General features: G+C 50.0%; 6 protein-coding genes across 6 annotated transcripts; 3 read left to right on the top strand and 3 right to left on the bottom strand.

Moving 5' to 3' along the window:
- Positions 1-1,323: 1,323 nt before the first annotated feature.
- Positions 1,324-2,143, top strand: KD926_005576 (uncharacterized protein; the record flags this gene model as incomplete). Its single annotated transcript, XM_053098785.1, has 2 exons — positions 1,324-1,510; positions 1,653-2,143. The coding sequence occupies 2 exons, from the start codon at positions 1,324-1,326 to the stop codon at positions 2,141-2,143; spliced, it is 678 nt and encodes a 225-aa protein (XP_052957476.1).
- A 562-nt stretch (positions 2,144-2,705) lies between these two features.
- KD926_005575 (telomere maintenance protein PBP2) lies at positions 2,706-4,216 on the bottom strand (the record flags this gene model as incomplete). The annotated part of the gene is made up of 3 exons (XM_053098784.1): positions 2,706-2,728; positions 2,782-3,664; positions 3,719-4,216. 3 exons carry the CDS (start codon positions 4,214-4,216, stop codon positions 2,706-2,708), a joined length of 1,404 nt encoding a protein of 467 aa, XP_052957475.1.
- A 991-nt stretch (positions 4,217-5,207) lies between these two features.
- On the top strand, positions 5,208-6,305 carry KD926_005574 (uncharacterized protein; the record flags this gene model as incomplete). The annotated part of the gene is made up of 2 exons (XM_053098783.1): positions 5,208-5,387; positions 5,442-6,305. 2 exons carry the CDS (start codon positions 5,208-5,210, stop codon positions 6,303-6,305), a joined length of 1,044 nt encoding a protein of 347 aa, XP_052957474.1.
- A 337-nt stretch (positions 6,306-6,642) lies between these two features.
- On the bottom strand, positions 6,643-11,464 carry KD926_005573 (RecQ family helicase MusN; the record flags this gene model as incomplete). Its single annotated transcript, XM_053098782.1, has 4 exons — positions 6,643-7,169; positions 7,224-7,302; positions 7,362-10,972; positions 11,044-11,464. The coding sequence occupies 4 exons, from the start codon at positions 11,462-11,464 to the stop codon at positions 6,643-6,645; spliced, it is 4,638 nt and encodes a 1,545-aa protein (XP_052957473.1).
- Positions 11,465-12,106: 642 nt separating this feature from the next.
- Positions 12,107-14,242, top strand: KD926_005572 (putative Kelch repeats protein; the record flags this gene model as incomplete). Its single annotated transcript, XM_053098781.1, has 3 exons — positions 12,107-12,551; positions 12,619-12,764; positions 12,818-14,242. 3 exons carry the CDS (start codon positions 12,107-12,109, stop codon positions 14,240-14,242), a joined length of 2,016 nt encoding a protein of 671 aa, XP_052957472.1.
- A 218-nt stretch (positions 14,243-14,460) lies between these two features.
- On the bottom strand, positions 14,461-15,984 carry KD926_005571 (pyridoxal phosphate-dependent decarboxylase family protein; the record flags this gene model as incomplete). Its single annotated transcript, XM_053098780.1, has 1 exon — positions 14,461-15,984. One exon carries the CDS (start codon positions 15,982-15,984, stop codon positions 14,461-14,463), a length of 1,524 nt encoding a protein of 507 aa, XP_052957471.1.
- Between the last annotated feature and the right edge of the window lie 624 nt (positions 15,985-16,608).

Genomic DNA, 16,608 nt, shown 5'->3' with positions numbered 1-16,608 from the left:
ACCCACCGAGCATATACCTATATTCAGTTGAATCGATAGGATATCTGCTTAGGGCAATGACCAAGTCAACCGACAGAAAGGTTTCTGAATGCTCATCAGTTCTTTTAGAACAACATCTTAACTTCCATTGTTCTCAAATATTTGCATTATAAGATCCATGACGATAGTAGGAAATGACTCCGAAAACGATGGATAGTTGATAGGAATCATGGTGAGGGTTCGCGGTAGGCGTGTATATCCTCGACCCACCTGGATCGATCTTAAGGACACCATTTTCAACACACGTCGGAGGGGGTTTACAACATCCTCGAAACTATATTCCGCTGATATCTAAGTGTAATCTCGCGGATTTCGTATGAATACTTGTTCTCTGGACAGTTCTTTATTAAATGTCCGGCGTCCCAGCAGCGCCAGCAACGCAGGGGCTTTCCCAATGGTCAGTGTCCACTCCGTATCTTCCAAGGGCTCTTCTCACCTTCTTGGGCTGAGTAGGCGACATTTCGACAGAGAGGAAGGCGAACCAGCAGATGCATGGAGGGCGGCAAACATCTAGCATATGCTTCCCTCACAAAGTCATTGTTCTCGTCAAATTGGTGGGGGTTGCTCCTAGCAAATTGCTAAACCAAGGCTGCCCTCTTTCCGGAAACCTCAGCAATCTCGGCCAACCTGTTTTCCGGATCACCCTTTACATCAGGGATACAAGATCCTTGGCCTTTTCCTTCTTGAACCAGTGTTCAGCACAGATAACTAGGGCGCAGCCTCTATAGAGGCAAAATGGACGGTCTTGGGCCAGTGTCCGCAGCATCGACGCCCTTTACTTGGCACTCATGACTTTTCCGGCTGCTAGGACCTATCTACACTGCGAACAGAAGTATCTTTGTGCGCGAGTCTGTTCTGCAGCAGGGCTACCAGATACAAGTTTGATCTGTTTACCAACAATTCTATTTATGCAGGCTGGCCGGGCCATGTTGAATGGACCCTTTAGTATAGATGTTAGCTGCCGCAGCTGGATCTGATATAGACATGTAAATGCTTGGCATGAAACTTACAAATTCTTACAGGATAGGCTTATGGCGGTAATGGATAAAGAAAGATGTTGTAGAATAAAGAATTACATGATGTCGGCCTACGTAAAGTATATAGACCCTATCTAGACACCTCAGGCAGTGAAGATCACCCGTCAGGCACCGAGTGACATCATCCTGACGGCCCTGTTCACCAGCCTGGATATTATTATCATTAACTGCTCCAATACTCCTCTAATCTTCATACATTCTCTTCCCTAATCTCTTCTATTCCACAATCCAGATAAAACCCTTCACCATGGCCCTCCCAGTCACTGAATTCATCTACTTCCAGCTCAAATCCGCTGTGAAGCCCGAAGACCCCGCCAACGAGGAGGGGCAGGCCCTGCTGAACCTATTCACCAACACCAAGCAGCAAAGCGGATATCAGAACTCCGCATGGGGTCGCACAAAAGAGGATGAGAATATTGTGGTCTGGATAATTGGTCAGTGTCTATCTTGCTATCATATAGTGCAGATAATTCTGTTCAAGGAAGCTTGTTTGCTTGCTTGCTTGCTATTTCCCCTCCCCCAGAACCCAACCTTGGTCAAATACAATACAAGCTAACCATCCCACCCCAAAACCAGAATGGAAAGACGCGCACGACGGCGTCCAACCGACGCTCCTAACCCCCTTCGTCGCCCCCTCCACCCAACTCACCATAATCTTCAGCACACTGAACCCCCCGACCTCCAAAACACACACCCTAACCACAAACCCGGTTACCGAGCTCTGCGCCCTCGCATTCCCAAACACCATGGCCCCGGACGAACACAAAGCCCTCACAGACGACCTGATCAATTTCCGCGTCGCATTGACGGAATCCCTACCTGAGGGGTCGCGGCCCACGTCTTGGGCGATGGGATACGTTGAGCGGCCTGGGACGCTGCAGCATGAGAAGAGTGGTGATGGGCAGGCGTTTGTGCATTTGTTGGCGGTTGGGTGGGAGAGCGTGGAGAAGCATATGGAGGTTAAGGGGACAAAGGAGTTTGTGGGGGCGATTACGCCGATTCGAGAGAAGATGCTGTCGCCTGTTCCTGGTTTGGGGATGAAGCATGTTAGTTTTAAGAGGATTTAGTAACTATGTTGTAAAGGATGGGCGTGGGTTATATTGTATCTGATATTGAGGGGATTGGAAATCTGAACATGTCTTCGTAATTATATTTGCAATTGACCTGGAGAAGTTGAGTATTTAGGATAGCACGACTGGTCTCCTTGGATATGAGTTGCTTCATACCTGTGCTAATTTCTAGACACAGAAAGAAATAACGAAAGAAAAACACCTGGGAAATAATACGACACTCCAGCAATTGAATTGTATCTCAACACCTGAGAAGATAGGAATATGATTAGTTAAAACATCCAATTACAAATCCAGGGTCATATTAAACCCTATAGTCCGATAGCAAAACTTCATGAACAGCGCTTTTCAATAGAGTACAGCATGAAGTAATTAATCCCGAAAAGTCGAAAAGGAAAATTAACAAGAACAAAATGTCATCCAGGCCACCCAACCATAAGCATCTTGCTTTTCCCCCTGGGATCCGAACGTACAGACAAAAGAAAATAAAACAGAAAAATAATTCCATGTGCTCATAGGGAACAAAACGCTGAAATGGCAGATCTCACCCACCCCCATTTCAGATCCGGTGCTTCTCGCTTTCTATAAAAGGGGTTAGTGATGTCGTCGCTTTCTATATCAGATTGAATACATACCGAGTCGCGAATAAAGCATGTATAGAGCCATCTGGTTGCATTCCTGGGTACCGGTGATGGTGACCAGCCGCTCGTTACTGTTCTCCTGAGGCTCGTTGATCTTGATCACACTGCCACTGAGGTGACGGATCTCGTTGATCTTAGCACCTCCCTTTCCGATTATAGCACCGACCATGTCGTTGGGGATATAGATCTGCTGAGTCAGTGGCTGACCGGGCATGGCTCCACCACCCACCGGTGCAACAGGGGCAGGACCGCCACGGGCCTGGGCAGGCTGGGGGCCGCCATAGGGCGCGGGTGGGTGAGGGCCTGCTCCGGCGTAAGGCGTATGAGGAGTAGCTCCGTAGGGCATGGCAGGCTGAGCTACAGGGGCAGGTGCGGCCTGGCCGTGGAGATAGGGAACGCCATAGGCGCCGGTGCCAGCACGGTTGGGATGAGGATGATGACGCTTGAAGGTATCCGGATGGCCATATTGACCACCGGCGGGCTGAGGAACATAGGGGACAACTTGCATGCCGCCCGGCACAGCGCCAGCAGGACCACCGCTGCGAGTTGCGTAAGCAGAAGCGGCGGGGCCACCGAAACGCTCTGTGAGCTGCTCCACAAGAGTCACGGCCACGTAGTAGGTAGCGATGTGAACGGCATCCGCAACACCCAAGATTACAAGGGAGCGCTCAGTGGACAGGGGAAGACAGGCATCGGAGGCATTGAGACGGGCACCGGAGGCCTCTTGGATCTCGCGAATACGACCGCCACCCTTGCCAATGATAGAGCCAATGAGAATGTGAGGAATCAACAAACGCAAGGGGTATGTCTTGGACTGGGCAGTGGAGGGGGCATCAAGGGGTTCATTGTTCAGGGTACGGATGATCAAACCGAAGGCCTATTCATCGTTTGGTTAGCAAAAATCCTAAACACACAGATGGTGACAACTAACCTTAGCAACGGCATCCTGTGGACCACTGACGGTCAAGATACGCTCGACGGCGCCGCGAGAGTAGTCGCTCACGGTGCACTTGGCTCCCGACGAACGACGGATTTGAGATACATTCTCCCCACCTTTACCAATGACCGTAGCAGCTTCTTGGCTGGAGATTACGGCACGAATGTGAATCCAGCTGGACTCGTCCTGAGGACGGCCTTCGGACTGGGAACCAGCGGCCTCGGAATGGGATGCCGTGGACTGGATGGGCTGAGTCTCACCGAGACCGCCTTTCGCATTAGGGGCATCAGGAACAACGGTATCACCTTGGCCATCGGCCGTCACACTAGGCGCGTCTGTCTTAACATCCGCATACGCCTCTGATTCATCACCCTTAACTACTTTATCCAGAGCGGGACGCTTGGCCTCCGGCTGATCATTAGGGCCAGACGGCGAGGACGGATCCTCCAAGGGCCGCTTGGTCGACTGTAAACCGGTGGGAGACGCAGACATGATCTCTGTTCAGCTGTGCAGCTCTTGCTTCACTTACGCAGGAAGTCGAAGTGTCAAAGAATAGCTTTCTCTTTCTGTCTTCTGCTTTAATTTTGTTTGATCGACTATGTACACCAGGAGTTCCCAATAAAACTTGCTGGTGCTGGCGATCGACTGGAGAGGGAATCTGGTGCTTGAAATGACTGGGAAGATTGGTGTTCGTGCACAGTGGAAGGAGGTGGTGTTGGATAAAAGACAGTCGATGGGAGGATGTGAAGATGCTGGGTAATCACGGGCCTTGAATTGCAGCGGAGGACTTCGCAGAGTGCAAAGTTGCGCTAAGGAAAAGGAAGTAAGGAAAAGGATGGGTCGAATCGGGAGAGGAGGTGGTTTGCAGTGCTGGACGGTGGTATGATGAGGAACCGGACGTGCTTGGGAGCTGATAGCCTCAGAGCCAGGGGAAAGAAAAAGAATATGAGAGCAAGAAAGATGATTCCAGGTGAAAATCCCGAGTCCGTTCAAACCTCACTTCCTCCTAGACAGCGCGACGGCGTTAATGTGTGGAATGTGCACCACAAAGGGTCCGTCGCGTACTGGTCCGAAAAGGGCCTGAAAAATCGATAATCAAGACTAAAGAGCCAAACAAGGGGCAAAAAAACAACTTGTACTGCTGTTGCGACAAGAACGGAGATGGAAAATGGAGGGGAGAAGGGGAGGGAGATAGATGGAGGAACAAGGTGAGGTCGTCGCGGTGAAGAGTTGAGGTTGCAAGAAGACCTGGCACGGGGTCACGCTAGTCCTCCTTCGGCACCGGCTTCGCACAGACCATATCACGTGCCTCTCGCGCCGGAACTCATCATCAGCTTTTAGTTACCCCGATCAAATGGCGGATCTGGCAGGCCATTCTTTTCACAATTGAGTGTGACTTGACACGATATCTAATCTGAACAACACTATCCCAAGTTATCATCACATAATAGGTCTCAAAGTAGACCAAATATCCTCCACGGACATGTCCCAAGAAACTGTTGACAACGTCCAGCGTTTTGTGGAGAAGCGCGAAAAAACAGAAGAATTCTATGAACAAGAACAACCTAGCACTGCTGATTTTCGCGAGTACAACAAACAACTTGATTCAACGCTAAGGGAGCTCAAAAACCAAGTCAAGCGCCAAGAAAATGACTTGCAGAAGGTATGATCCCCGAACTCGATCAAAACAAAGCCCAAGCACTAATGCGCCGATTAGCTTCGCGAGGTCAACTCGATTGATCTCTCCAAAATAGGCCAGGATCCCTGGGCGCGCGTGTCTCAAGTGCGAAGAGCCAAGGAAGCCTATAATCCTCTTCTGAAATCACGGACGGAGCTGCCGAATCCCGAGTCCCCGTTGCCGTCTCTTCTTGCTGTTGAGGAAACGTCTCGGCTGATCCACGAAACCAAAGTGTCAGTTTCACTGACAGCAGAAAAAATTTCGTCAGATCGTCAACGCCTGAAGGTAGAGGAGGCGAATTTTCGTGACGCTCAAGCAATCCGAGACGGCTTGGAAAAGCGACTCGAGAAGATCCGGAACGAGAAGTCGCAGAAAGAGGAAAAAACGCCTTCTCAACTTGCTCAGGAGTTTCTCGAGGAGCAACAGCAGAAAATAGAAGATCTGGATGCTGAGACGGAGAAGCTGAAAGACTCCCTGCGTGTTTTCATCGATGAGAACCTTGCTTCGATGCTTGCTGCCGAGAGTCTTGGGGGTCCAACGATAGGAGATACCATTGAGATTTCAGACGATACGCTCGAAAGGGGCTATACGAACCATGGAAAGCCCAAGAAACCTAAACCCGTGGAAACTACGGAAGGGGGCAACAATCAGCGGCGAATTGATGAAATGGTCCGTCAAGCAGGCCAAGGGGACACCGAGAGAAGAAGCAACAAGAGAGAGGCAGCGGCAGCTGAAATGAACGACCTTCTTGATGTCCTACTGGAAGCGGGTTCTTCCTACATAGACCTCCCCCGAGAATCAGCTGCTTCCAGGTTTTTGGTAAGAGCCAAAGTCGCTCAGTTTCACCCACGCGATGCCAGAAAGCTTAGATTGGTTGATTTTGGGCGTTCATTGAGCGAATAGACGGCTCGTATCCTAATTACCAACCAATAAAAAGATAATTGATGTCCAATATCGATACGCCAAAGCGGGAAAACTGTAATAAAGTTTCTTTGGGACATACCTAGACTACCAGTATACGTTCAATTGACAAGGCAGCTGCCCGAAAGTAATCTAGCCATGCGGGTAGAATCATTAATATTTCAACAACAAAGACCTATGCCGCCGAACGGGAAGTCCAACAATTCGCCCGCTAATGCAATTCAGCCATCCAATAATAATACTATGTATCGACACCATATAACACCGAAATCCTCATCTAGACATAATGCACTCGCTGAACGTAAAATGAACAAATTATTTAGATAGGCATCATCCCTATTCGGGAGGCCGTCGGCTCCTTCGTTTTCGACGAAGTCTTCCGAGAGTACGGACGACTGTCGGAGCGGCTACTACTAGCCTTCTTTCTGGGCCTCGGCGTTTTTGTTCCAGAGCGAGATGTAGTGGGAGGTTTCCGACGAGGCCGTTTGCTGGTTTGACGCTTCCGACCCCTGAACCCATTCGAGCCCGAAGGGCCAGCCTGCTCATCGTCGGAGTCATTGCTTGGGACTGGCTGCGTGATGAAGAATCGGCTGGAAACATTCTCATCTATGTCCAGATTCGAGGCCTGATCCAAGAGGTCCCCATCATTGTATTCTTCGCTGTCGCTGCTGAGATTGATGACATTGTGATGATTGGGATCAGGAACAACGCCATCTGCATCATCACGTTCCTTTCGTAATTCTGCATAACGACGCTGTGTGTCTCGGACGAGCTTCAGGATCTGAGCGCCGTATCGATTTACTTTATCCGGATCAATCCCGGGAATCATAGCAAGCTCCGACATATCTGCTATTGTATTAGCATGATTGGTAATGACTAAACAAGCGCAGCGATACTTACTTTGAGGGAACACAATAACCATCTCGCGAAGAACACCATCAGTAAAAGGCTGATTGCGGAGGCTCTTCTTGAGAACCAGCTGTTCCAAATGTTAGTAATCTGTTGATCTTGTGGTAGTGCATATTGGCTATTACTCACATCCTGACAATGGTTTTTGGCATAGACCATAAAGTCTTCTGCAACCGCCTTGTGAAGAGGATCAAGTTGTTCAAACCTATGATCTTGGGTGATCGGTGGGCCTGGCGTATGTTTTTTGTTTCGTTGCGGTCTTCCAGCAACTCGAATGGATTCGAAACCATCGCTATCCCGGTCGTCATCAGATGAATCATCGCCGTCGGAGTTGTCCAATCGAAAGCGATTGAGATTGCGCCGGTTGCCCGCTTGTACAGGCGATGAGATATTGGTTGATTGTGGATAATCATCTTTCCCGGAATCGCCTCGAGGTCTTTTTCCCTTTCCATTTGCCGAAACCTTGACATGAAGCTGCAACTTGCGAGAACCGTTTGCGAATTCAGCAGCACGCCGCCCTGGCTTGATATACTGATTAGCAAATTTGCTACCGTTGACCACATTCTCTTCATGTAAAGCTCCTTCGCCGAGCAGACGATGGAATAGTCGCTCGGCCTCTCCCATCTCCAATGATGACCCATCTCCGTAGCCTGGAGCCTCCCTGTGCTGAGGAGACCGGAACTTTTTCACACTGCCGCGGAAGATATTGACACAGTATGACATAGTGACATTCTCGCCTAATCTCTCGAAGTGCCTGACAACCTTGATTGCAGAAGCCGCATGCTGAGAAAAGTCGCGGAGTTGGAACACGGCATCAGACTTGCAATTGTCACAAGCGGCGTTACAATCCTCAGGGCGGAAATACTCGTTGAAATAGGCAAGTATTTGTACTCGTCGGCAGTCGCACTTGTTCTCGCAGTATTGGACAACGTTGTGCAACATCTGGCGCTGTCGGTCTTTCTGCTGCTTGCTCCCATCGCCCCCATCAATCATCCGAGTAATGGGGTTGACGTCTCCGTAAGAGTAGTAGAGATAGCAGCCAGAGCGCTTGCCATCGCGACCAGCACGACCAGTTTCTTGGTAGTAGCCCTCTAAGCTTTTCGGAATGCTGTGATGGATGACGAAACGCACATCCGGTTTGTCAATCCCCATGCCGAAAGCGATCGTTGCGACGATGACATGAGTCTGTCCACGCTGCCAACGTTGTTGGATCACAGTACGTTCCTGAGACTTGAGACCCGCGTGATAATGCTCGGCTTTGATCCCATGGTCATCCCGCAGAGTACTCGCAACTTTCTCACAAGAATCGCGCGAGAGGCAATAAACAATCCCACACTTGTTTCGATAGGATGTCTTGATAGTATCTGCGATACTCTCCAAGAGACTGGCACCCTTCTTCTTTGGCAACACCTCGTAGGTTAAGTTCGGTCTGTTGAAACTTTGTGTGAACACCTCACAGCCTTCCATTTTGAGATTATGAATCACATCCACTTTGACGTTTTCCGTGGCAGTGGCAGTCAGGGCCATCATTGGTACCCCAGGCAAGTGAGTTCGAATCTCCCCAAGTTCTTTGTAGTCAGGGCGAAAGTCATGCCCCCATTGACTGACACAATGTGCCTCATCAACGACGATACGCGCAAGTCGGTGCGCTTCATTCATCCGCTCCAATATCCGGGTCAGAATTTGGTTCTTGCTTAGCATTTCCGGCGTGATGTACAACAGCTCAATATGCTTGTCTGGTCTCGGACTAGCTAACGTGCTCATAATCCATTTTCGCTCATCAGTTGGGGTGTCGCCATTCATCACAAATGCTTTAATTTCGTTGCGGTGTAAATGAGACACCTGATCCTGCATGAGACTTAGCAATGGGGAAACCACTAGTGTCACTCCCTTGGTGGCGCCACTGGTCACCACAGAAGGAAGTTGGTAACATAAGGATTTGCCTCCACCAGTGGGCATCAAAACAAAGACGTCTTTCCCGCTCAACGTTGCGTCTACAGCCTCCAGTTGATTAAGCCGAAAGCCACGCAAATGAAATCTGTCCTTCAGAACCTTTTTCACATCCTTAGACCACGAATGCTGGTCCCACAACGCAGTGTGGCTTTGCGACTTCTGAGGAGACGGAAGGCGAAGAGCGTTTGCAGATGTTTCGGCAAAGACCTTTCGGGGCGGGGCCTCATGACTGTTAGATGGAACTGTGTGATTCACATCCAGGTAACCTGCAGCCTCCAGCATCTCGTCATCATCGGCGTCCAAGTCAAACTCGTCGATAGGATCATTTTGGAAAATTGGCGATCCCATCGTCCTAGTGAAAGCATCATCACCGTCATCCATCATTGGATCGTCGTAGTCAAAGATACCCAGTCCCGCGCTCCCATTGGTAGTCCTCTTGTGTGCATTGAGAGGAGGTGCTGAGATCTCGCTTCGGGAAGTGTTGTAGTTAAAGGTAGATCCTACGGAGGGCCGAAGCAGCGAGCTGCCAGCAGACTCTGAGTGCCTCGGTCCAAATTTCTCTCTAATGCTAGGAGACTTGGTCTCCCGAAGTGATAGGTTGTTTCGATCCAAACCACGCTGCGCAATGTTACTATTGTTTGGCACGGAATGGGCTGGTAGATCACCAGCGCGCAAAAGGAGACTCTGTATATCTGCTTCCATCTCCTCGGCGCGGGAAGTCATTTCCCGACTTTCTTTTAATTCCCGTGGCAACGATTCTGGACTGCCACCTTGTGATATCACTTGCATCAGGGTCTTCTTGAGATCCTTCCTCTTCATTTCACAGGCCTCATATTCAGCCCTTTTCAGCTTCAACGACTCAATGGCTTCGATCCGGTCGGTGATGCTCTTGTTTTCTGCAATCAACCCAGGTGCAGTTTCACCTCTCATTGCCTGTTCGTACACAATTTCAGCATTCCGTGTAAGCGTATCCCTAAGTGATGCTATCTGCCCGTCTAGCAAATCCACAGGGGAGGCTAGGAACTTGACGACATCTTCATTCTTAGGCGGGGCGCCTGAAATACTGGAAGAGGGCACGTCGGAAGGCCTCCCAAAACTTTGAATTCCTTCACTACTCGAACGTGCACTAGTATCCACCGGCTTGACCGGAGATTTAGGCGTTCGCCGCTTTGCGGGCTTCTTGTTGTCCTCGGCATCCGCAATATCCTCGTCCTTGGGCAGAATCGGATACAAAACCTCGCTGGTGGCAGGTACCATGTATTCATCTTCACATTCCCAATCATCAAACAGATTCTCATCGCCATCTTCGTCGGAATCGGCAATAACATCTCTTGAAAGGTTGCTTTGAGGTCGCGAAAGGTCGAGTGTAGGTCGTTTCGAAGGAGAACTCAGGTCATGCTTGACTGGGCGTGAGAGTGGGCTCTTGACAGTCCGTGTTGAGTTGGAGCGCGAAGGAACGTCGTCCACTGTGCTCAATGGCGACCGCACTTTCGGGGCATGCTTCCTCGGTGAGCGAAGATCGGAGGTGTACTCGTCGCTCTTTCGTTTCTTCCCTCGCTTCTCCACGGGGTCCGTGCGCAACGCAGCATCTTCGGTCCATACACGTCGAGATTCGCCGAACTCATCGGCGGCTGCCGACGAGGTAGTCTGGTCCAAGTCGCCGGTTAAGTCGACCGTATCGAGATCAAGAAACGGAGAATCAAAATCGTCGAAAGGGGATTTCGCTTGTAACGGCGTAGCCTCTGGCGGGTTGGGGGCACAAATTGACGGGCGCGCGCTTTGACTGCCTTTTCGAGTTCAATGGTTATTTAATTTATGTTTGGGCTAATGTAAGAAAGCGACGGTGAGGTAAAAATACCTTTGGCTGATGTTTGTGGTAAAACCTTGCGACTACTCTGCGGAGTGTCGAGGGATGAGCGACCATTGGGAGTTTTTGGTACACCAGGAATTGGATCTTTGGGGTGACTGAGCAAACGGGGTTTTCTCGACGACTGCGGAGCAAGTAGTAACCGTGCCATGTTTATATCCGAATCGGTCCCCGCGCCGGCTTCCAAATCATCATCCACAAAGGTATCCTGGAGTGACTCCGTATCATTTACGGCACTCGTTGCAATATGGCCGACCGGGGCGATTGGCGCTGGGATTGACGGGTCTCCCGTGGGACGCTGGCTGGCGGAGAGGTCGCTAGAGACGCGCGGAGACGGCGATAGAGATGTGTAGGAAGACGGGCCTTGATCTAAAAGCCATTTGAGATGGACTTCCAAGTTGTGTCTAGTCATAGAGTCGTGGCTTCGTTTTCATGATTCGGCAAACGGACTCAAAATAAGGCATTCGTGTAGCGTGGTTGTCCTGTTGTTGCTGGGCAGCAAAGAGCGAACAATTGGTGCCGCTGAACAGCGTCAATCCACCCATGCGATTTCCGCTCCGGGAACGCGTCCGAGCGCGTCGTCAGGTGGGCGGTGAGAGGGTTCCGGCAGAAACCGTAGAGGGTATCGCTGGTATTGATATTACAAGACCCTGATTTTGCTCTTACAGTGGTTATGGTAGACATAGGTTGTTGTTATCTTCTCTGTTTATTCTACGTACTACTCGGGACTAGAGTAAGTCACAATTTGGTCTTCTTTACTTCTGTTCACTATGTAGATTTCAGTTCCCTATTTATGCACCGCAATGTACGGAGTAGATCTGTATGGACAATATACCTACTAGGTACTATATGGGTAATCATATTACCCCGTAAAAAAACGAGGGGATGCCTTTTTTTTTTTTTTACCCCGCGGCCGTAGAATCTGATATTGAATATTGGCGGTGATTCCACCACGCATTGAATACGAAAAGTATTGAACTGAGTCCTCCAGAAGTAGAGGCACATAAACCCAGAAGAATCCAATTTCACCAGATTCCAAAGAACCCAACTAAACATGGGCAAGAAAAACAAGAAGTCCGCCGAACACAAGGACCGAGTGGCCGCCAAACAGACCAAAAAGGCCGCAAAGACGGAAAAGAAGACCAAGAACAAGGGACGAGATGCGGACAGCGATGTGGACGAGGCGGATCTCGACGCCATTCTAGCCCAGTATGCAGAGGAACAGGCCAAGTTCCTCAAAGTCACCGAGGTTGTATCAGGACCGCCATCGCCTCGGACCTCCGCGACGGTGTTAGCGTCTCCGTCAAATCGAAATGAGTTGTTGATATTCGGCGGCGAGTACTTCGATGGTAACTTGGCGTCGTTCTTCAACAACTTGTTTGTTTATCTGATCGATCGGGGTGAATGGAGGGAGGTTACGAGTCCCAACAGCCCCCTTCCTCGCAGTGGACATGCTTGGTGTCGTGGCGGGAATACCGGGGGGATTTATCTCTTTGGAGGTGAGGACTCTCTATTTGATGTTTTTCAGGTGTTTGAGGTGAATGGAACTAACCAAGTTCTGTGTAGGAGAATTTTCTTCGCCAAAGCAAGGAACATTTTATCATTACAATGATTTCTGGCACCTTGATCCCTCAACAAGGGAGTGGACTCGCATCGAGACCAAAGGAAAGGGACCTCCGGCTAGGAGTGGTCACAGGATGACCTACTACAAGGTTGGAATCCAAGGCCTTATCTGATCTGCTTTTCAGTGCTCACCGTGACTTAGAACTACATTCTCGTCTTTGGTGGTTTCCAAGATACCTCGCAGCAGACGAAGTACCTCCAGGATCTGTGGGTATACGATTGTTCACGATATACCTGGTTCAATCCTACCCTGTCCGCAGCAGCCCAGAAGCCGGACCCCAGGTCCTCGTTCTCGTTTCTGCCCAACGAAACCGGCGCGGTCATCTACGGCGGATACTCCCGCGTTAAGGCCACAACGGGAATCGGAGGCAAGCCGTCGAAAGGTGGACCCCAGCGAGTCACGATGAAGCCCATGGTCCATCAAGATACCTGGTTCCTCCGGATCACGCCCCCGGAGTCCGACGCACCCGCGACTGCGGCTCCCACCGTTCGCTGGGAGCGCCGCAAGAAGCCCGCCAACTCCCCCAACCCGCCTCGAGCCGGTTCTACCATGGCGTATCACAAGGGACGTGGTATCATGTTTGGCGGTGTCCACGATGTCGAGCTGAGCGAGGAGGGTATTGACAGCGAGTTCTTCGATGCTCTTTTCGCTTGGAATACTGACAGGAATCGCTTTTTCCCGTTGAGTCTTCGTCGCCCCCGAGCTCCGGGCAAGAAGCAGCTAGCCAACCAGGCGGCTAAATCCCGGGATCGTAGCAAGGCCGATGAAGAGGAGCTGTTGCAGAACCTGAAAGCGTTGGAAGCGAAAGGCGGCATCAACAACCAGGATGATGATGAAATGGATTTAGGTACGCCGAAACAGGAAGAAGAGCCTGTGCAGCCGCAGAAGCCGTCTGTCGTGCGCTTTGAGATGCCCCACCGTCGCTTCAACGCTCATTTGGCGGTTCAAGACGATACTCTGTTCATTTTCGGTGGAACCTTCGAGAAGGGAGACCGCGAATTTACTTTTAACGATATGTACTCGATCGACTTAGTCAAGCTCGACGGTGTCAAGGAGGTCTTCTATAACGAACCGGAGAACTGGCACCTTCTCAACGAGGATGAGAGTGACGATGAGATGGACGACGATGACGAGGAGGACGACGAGGAAGATGAAGAGGATGTCATGTCTGTGGACAATGCCTCTCCCGCTCCTACGGAAGTCACGGTACCGTCTGTGACTCAAGAAATGGAGCAGCTCGAAGTTGAGGAGCCGGAAGGCGAGCCGTCGGTGCAGGATAGCAGACCTCTTCCTCGGCCGTTCGAGAGCTTGCGCGAATTCTTCAGCCGTACTTCCGAGGAGTGGCAGAAGATTTTACTCGAGACTCTGCGGGAGAAGGGCCTGGCGGCGGAAAAGAACATCAAAGAGTTGCGCAAGGATGCGTTTAACATTGCCGAGGAGAGATGGTGGGATAGCAGAGAAGAGATCATGGCTTTGGAAGATGAACAAGAAGCGTCAGGTATCGGCGAAGTGGTCAGCATTGCTGACCGGGGTGAGAATGTTGGGGGTGCTGGAAGACGCCGATAGTGATTTCAGATATTTATTAAACCAAATGAATGACCAATACTCGACATCCATTGTTTTGTTCTATTACTGTAATCAACACCATAGAACTCGTCGAACTTGACTTGATAAGACCAATTAACCATTCGACGGTCGAATTAGAAGACAAAATTGAACGCTTATGTATTCTTATATATCATACCATGGCAAAATTCAACATGGTCTTGTACCCCTTCGACCACTTATGCTTGTCTAGCCACTTCATCCAGAACCCCAGTAACAAGGTCAAAATCACGCTCTTCATCAGCCCGCCAGTTCGAAATGGCGATTCGACAAGCCGGTCTTCCTTGCCAGGATGTCCCAGAGACAAACATTTTCGAAGTCGCGTTAATTCTTGCAGCGAGGGTCTGGTTCAGATCATCTTGTTTGGCACTAAACAGAACAATCATGAATGTATAATCCAGCTGCACTTCCTTGGTGTTTGTTTCGGGGAGTATATTATACTCTGGGTGGTCAAAAAGCCACGCTGACAACCTTCTAGCCAGTCTAATCTGCCTCTCAAGCACAGATCGATAGCCCAATGAGCCGTAGGACAGAAGCGTGGCGTACACAGGCAAGGCTCTGAACCGTCTCGAGTTCTCTATTCCGATGTTCAATGGAGATGGAATCGAGGACGGATCAGCACCCCCAGTGAGATACGCTGCATTTGGGTTGGTAAACACGTTGGCTGATTCATTGCGGTGGCGCGTAAGAAAGAAGCCACAGTCATAGGGAACGTTCAACAATTTATGCGCATCACCGGTGATAGAATCAGCCAGCTCTAGTCCATCAGAACCGGCTCGGATGGAAGCAAATTCTGGACTATCGTCCAAAACACGGGCAAACAGCCCAAATGCACCATCAACATGTAACCAAGCGCCGTACTTGTCGCAGAGGTCGCGAAGCTCTTGCATCTTGGTCCTCCCGGCGGTCGCGAAGCGACCGGTATTCACTTCTCCACAAGACACGGCAACGATACTTGCTTTATCTGGTCTCGATAGCTCGCATTCAAGCTTTTCAAGGTCAAATTCGAGGGGATTGGTGCTGCCATCCCGACAGACATTGATTACGTTGGCGCGGCCGAATCCCAGGATCCCGGCCGATTTGCCGATAGACGAGTGAGGAAGCGTTGTTAAAACCTGTAATCCAGATAGACCCGACGCATGCATGACGTCGAACAAGCCCCATTCTCCAACGCTGTGTTTAGAAACTCCCTTCTTGTCTGCAGCAGCGCGAACTGCAAACTCGCGCCCACAGGCCAATCCAAGCAGATTAGCTGCTGTAGCCCCAGTGGTAAATGTGCCATTATGCCATTCGTTTCGGTCTAGTCTGAACAGATCGACGAGGAGGCCCAAGGCGATAGATTCCACGTCTGTGGCGATTGAATGCTCGGAGAGATGGACCTGGACGTTCTGATCGTAGACGGACACTAAATTGTCTGCGAACAAGGCAGCTGGCGTGGTCCCGCCAGTGATAAAGCCGTAGTAATTAGGGCTGATGCTGCTACCATTGAATGCTGGAACAATGTCATCCAGGATGTGTCTTTTGGCCGAGTCGAACCCGATCCCATCTGTAGGAAGGGAGCGAGGGAGCGACTCTCTCGCGCGGGACAGGATCTCGGGATTTGGTAAGACGCCGGTCTTCCACGGGCTTTGGGCGATCTCCCAGAGATCCTGTTGAAGGCGAGCCTGCTCGCGGGACGACTCTTTGATGTCTTTGGGCTCCATTTTGAGGATGGTGGTTTGAAGAATGGGCGAAAGAAGATTAATGGAGAAAATGTTGGAAATGGTAAGAGACTTGGAACGAGAAGGTTGTTGGTATATTTTGGACAATGGCCGTTGGTCGGTGTAGTTTCCATCATGATAGTGACTCAGGACTTGTAGTCACGATTTGTCCCCCGAACCAATAGACAGAGTATCCTATTTCGCATGGTTATTCCTTCGTAAGATTGAACTGTCCAAGACTCGGGGCTAAGGGGTTTGCAATCATCTGCAGCAATAAAATTCTGAATTATGAGGTAAAAAGAATAAACGAGCAACGGTACTAATGTCCAATAGACCTAAAACAGTAAACAAGTCCTTGATTCAGAGTGCTTCCCACTCCTTGATTCCTGGCGCTCTTTTCCCAATTTCCACCGGAACGCTTGCAGATCTTTTCTTTTCTTCCCTCTTCTTCTCATATGTCAATAAAATAAAACCGAAATATGTATAGATCAGAGCGATCAACTCGGGAAATGAAAGTTTTAAAAGAAAAGTTCAAGATGAAAAGACTTTGCGAATGACAATGAAAAAAAACGGAAGATGAAAAGAGAAACGAACGAAACTTAAGAGACGCAGATGAGAGTCAAGAAT

The sequence above is a fragment of the Aspergillus affinis genome, assembly GCF_023601865.1.
Source record: "Aspergillus affinis strain CMG 70 chromosome Unknown NODE_27_length_306053_cov_87_951578, whole genome shotgun sequence".
NCBI lineage: Eukaryota > Fungi > Ascomycota > Eurotiomycetes > Eurotiales > Aspergillaceae > Aspergillus > Aspergillus affinis.
This window is presented reverse-complemented; position numbering and strand designations above follow the sequence as displayed.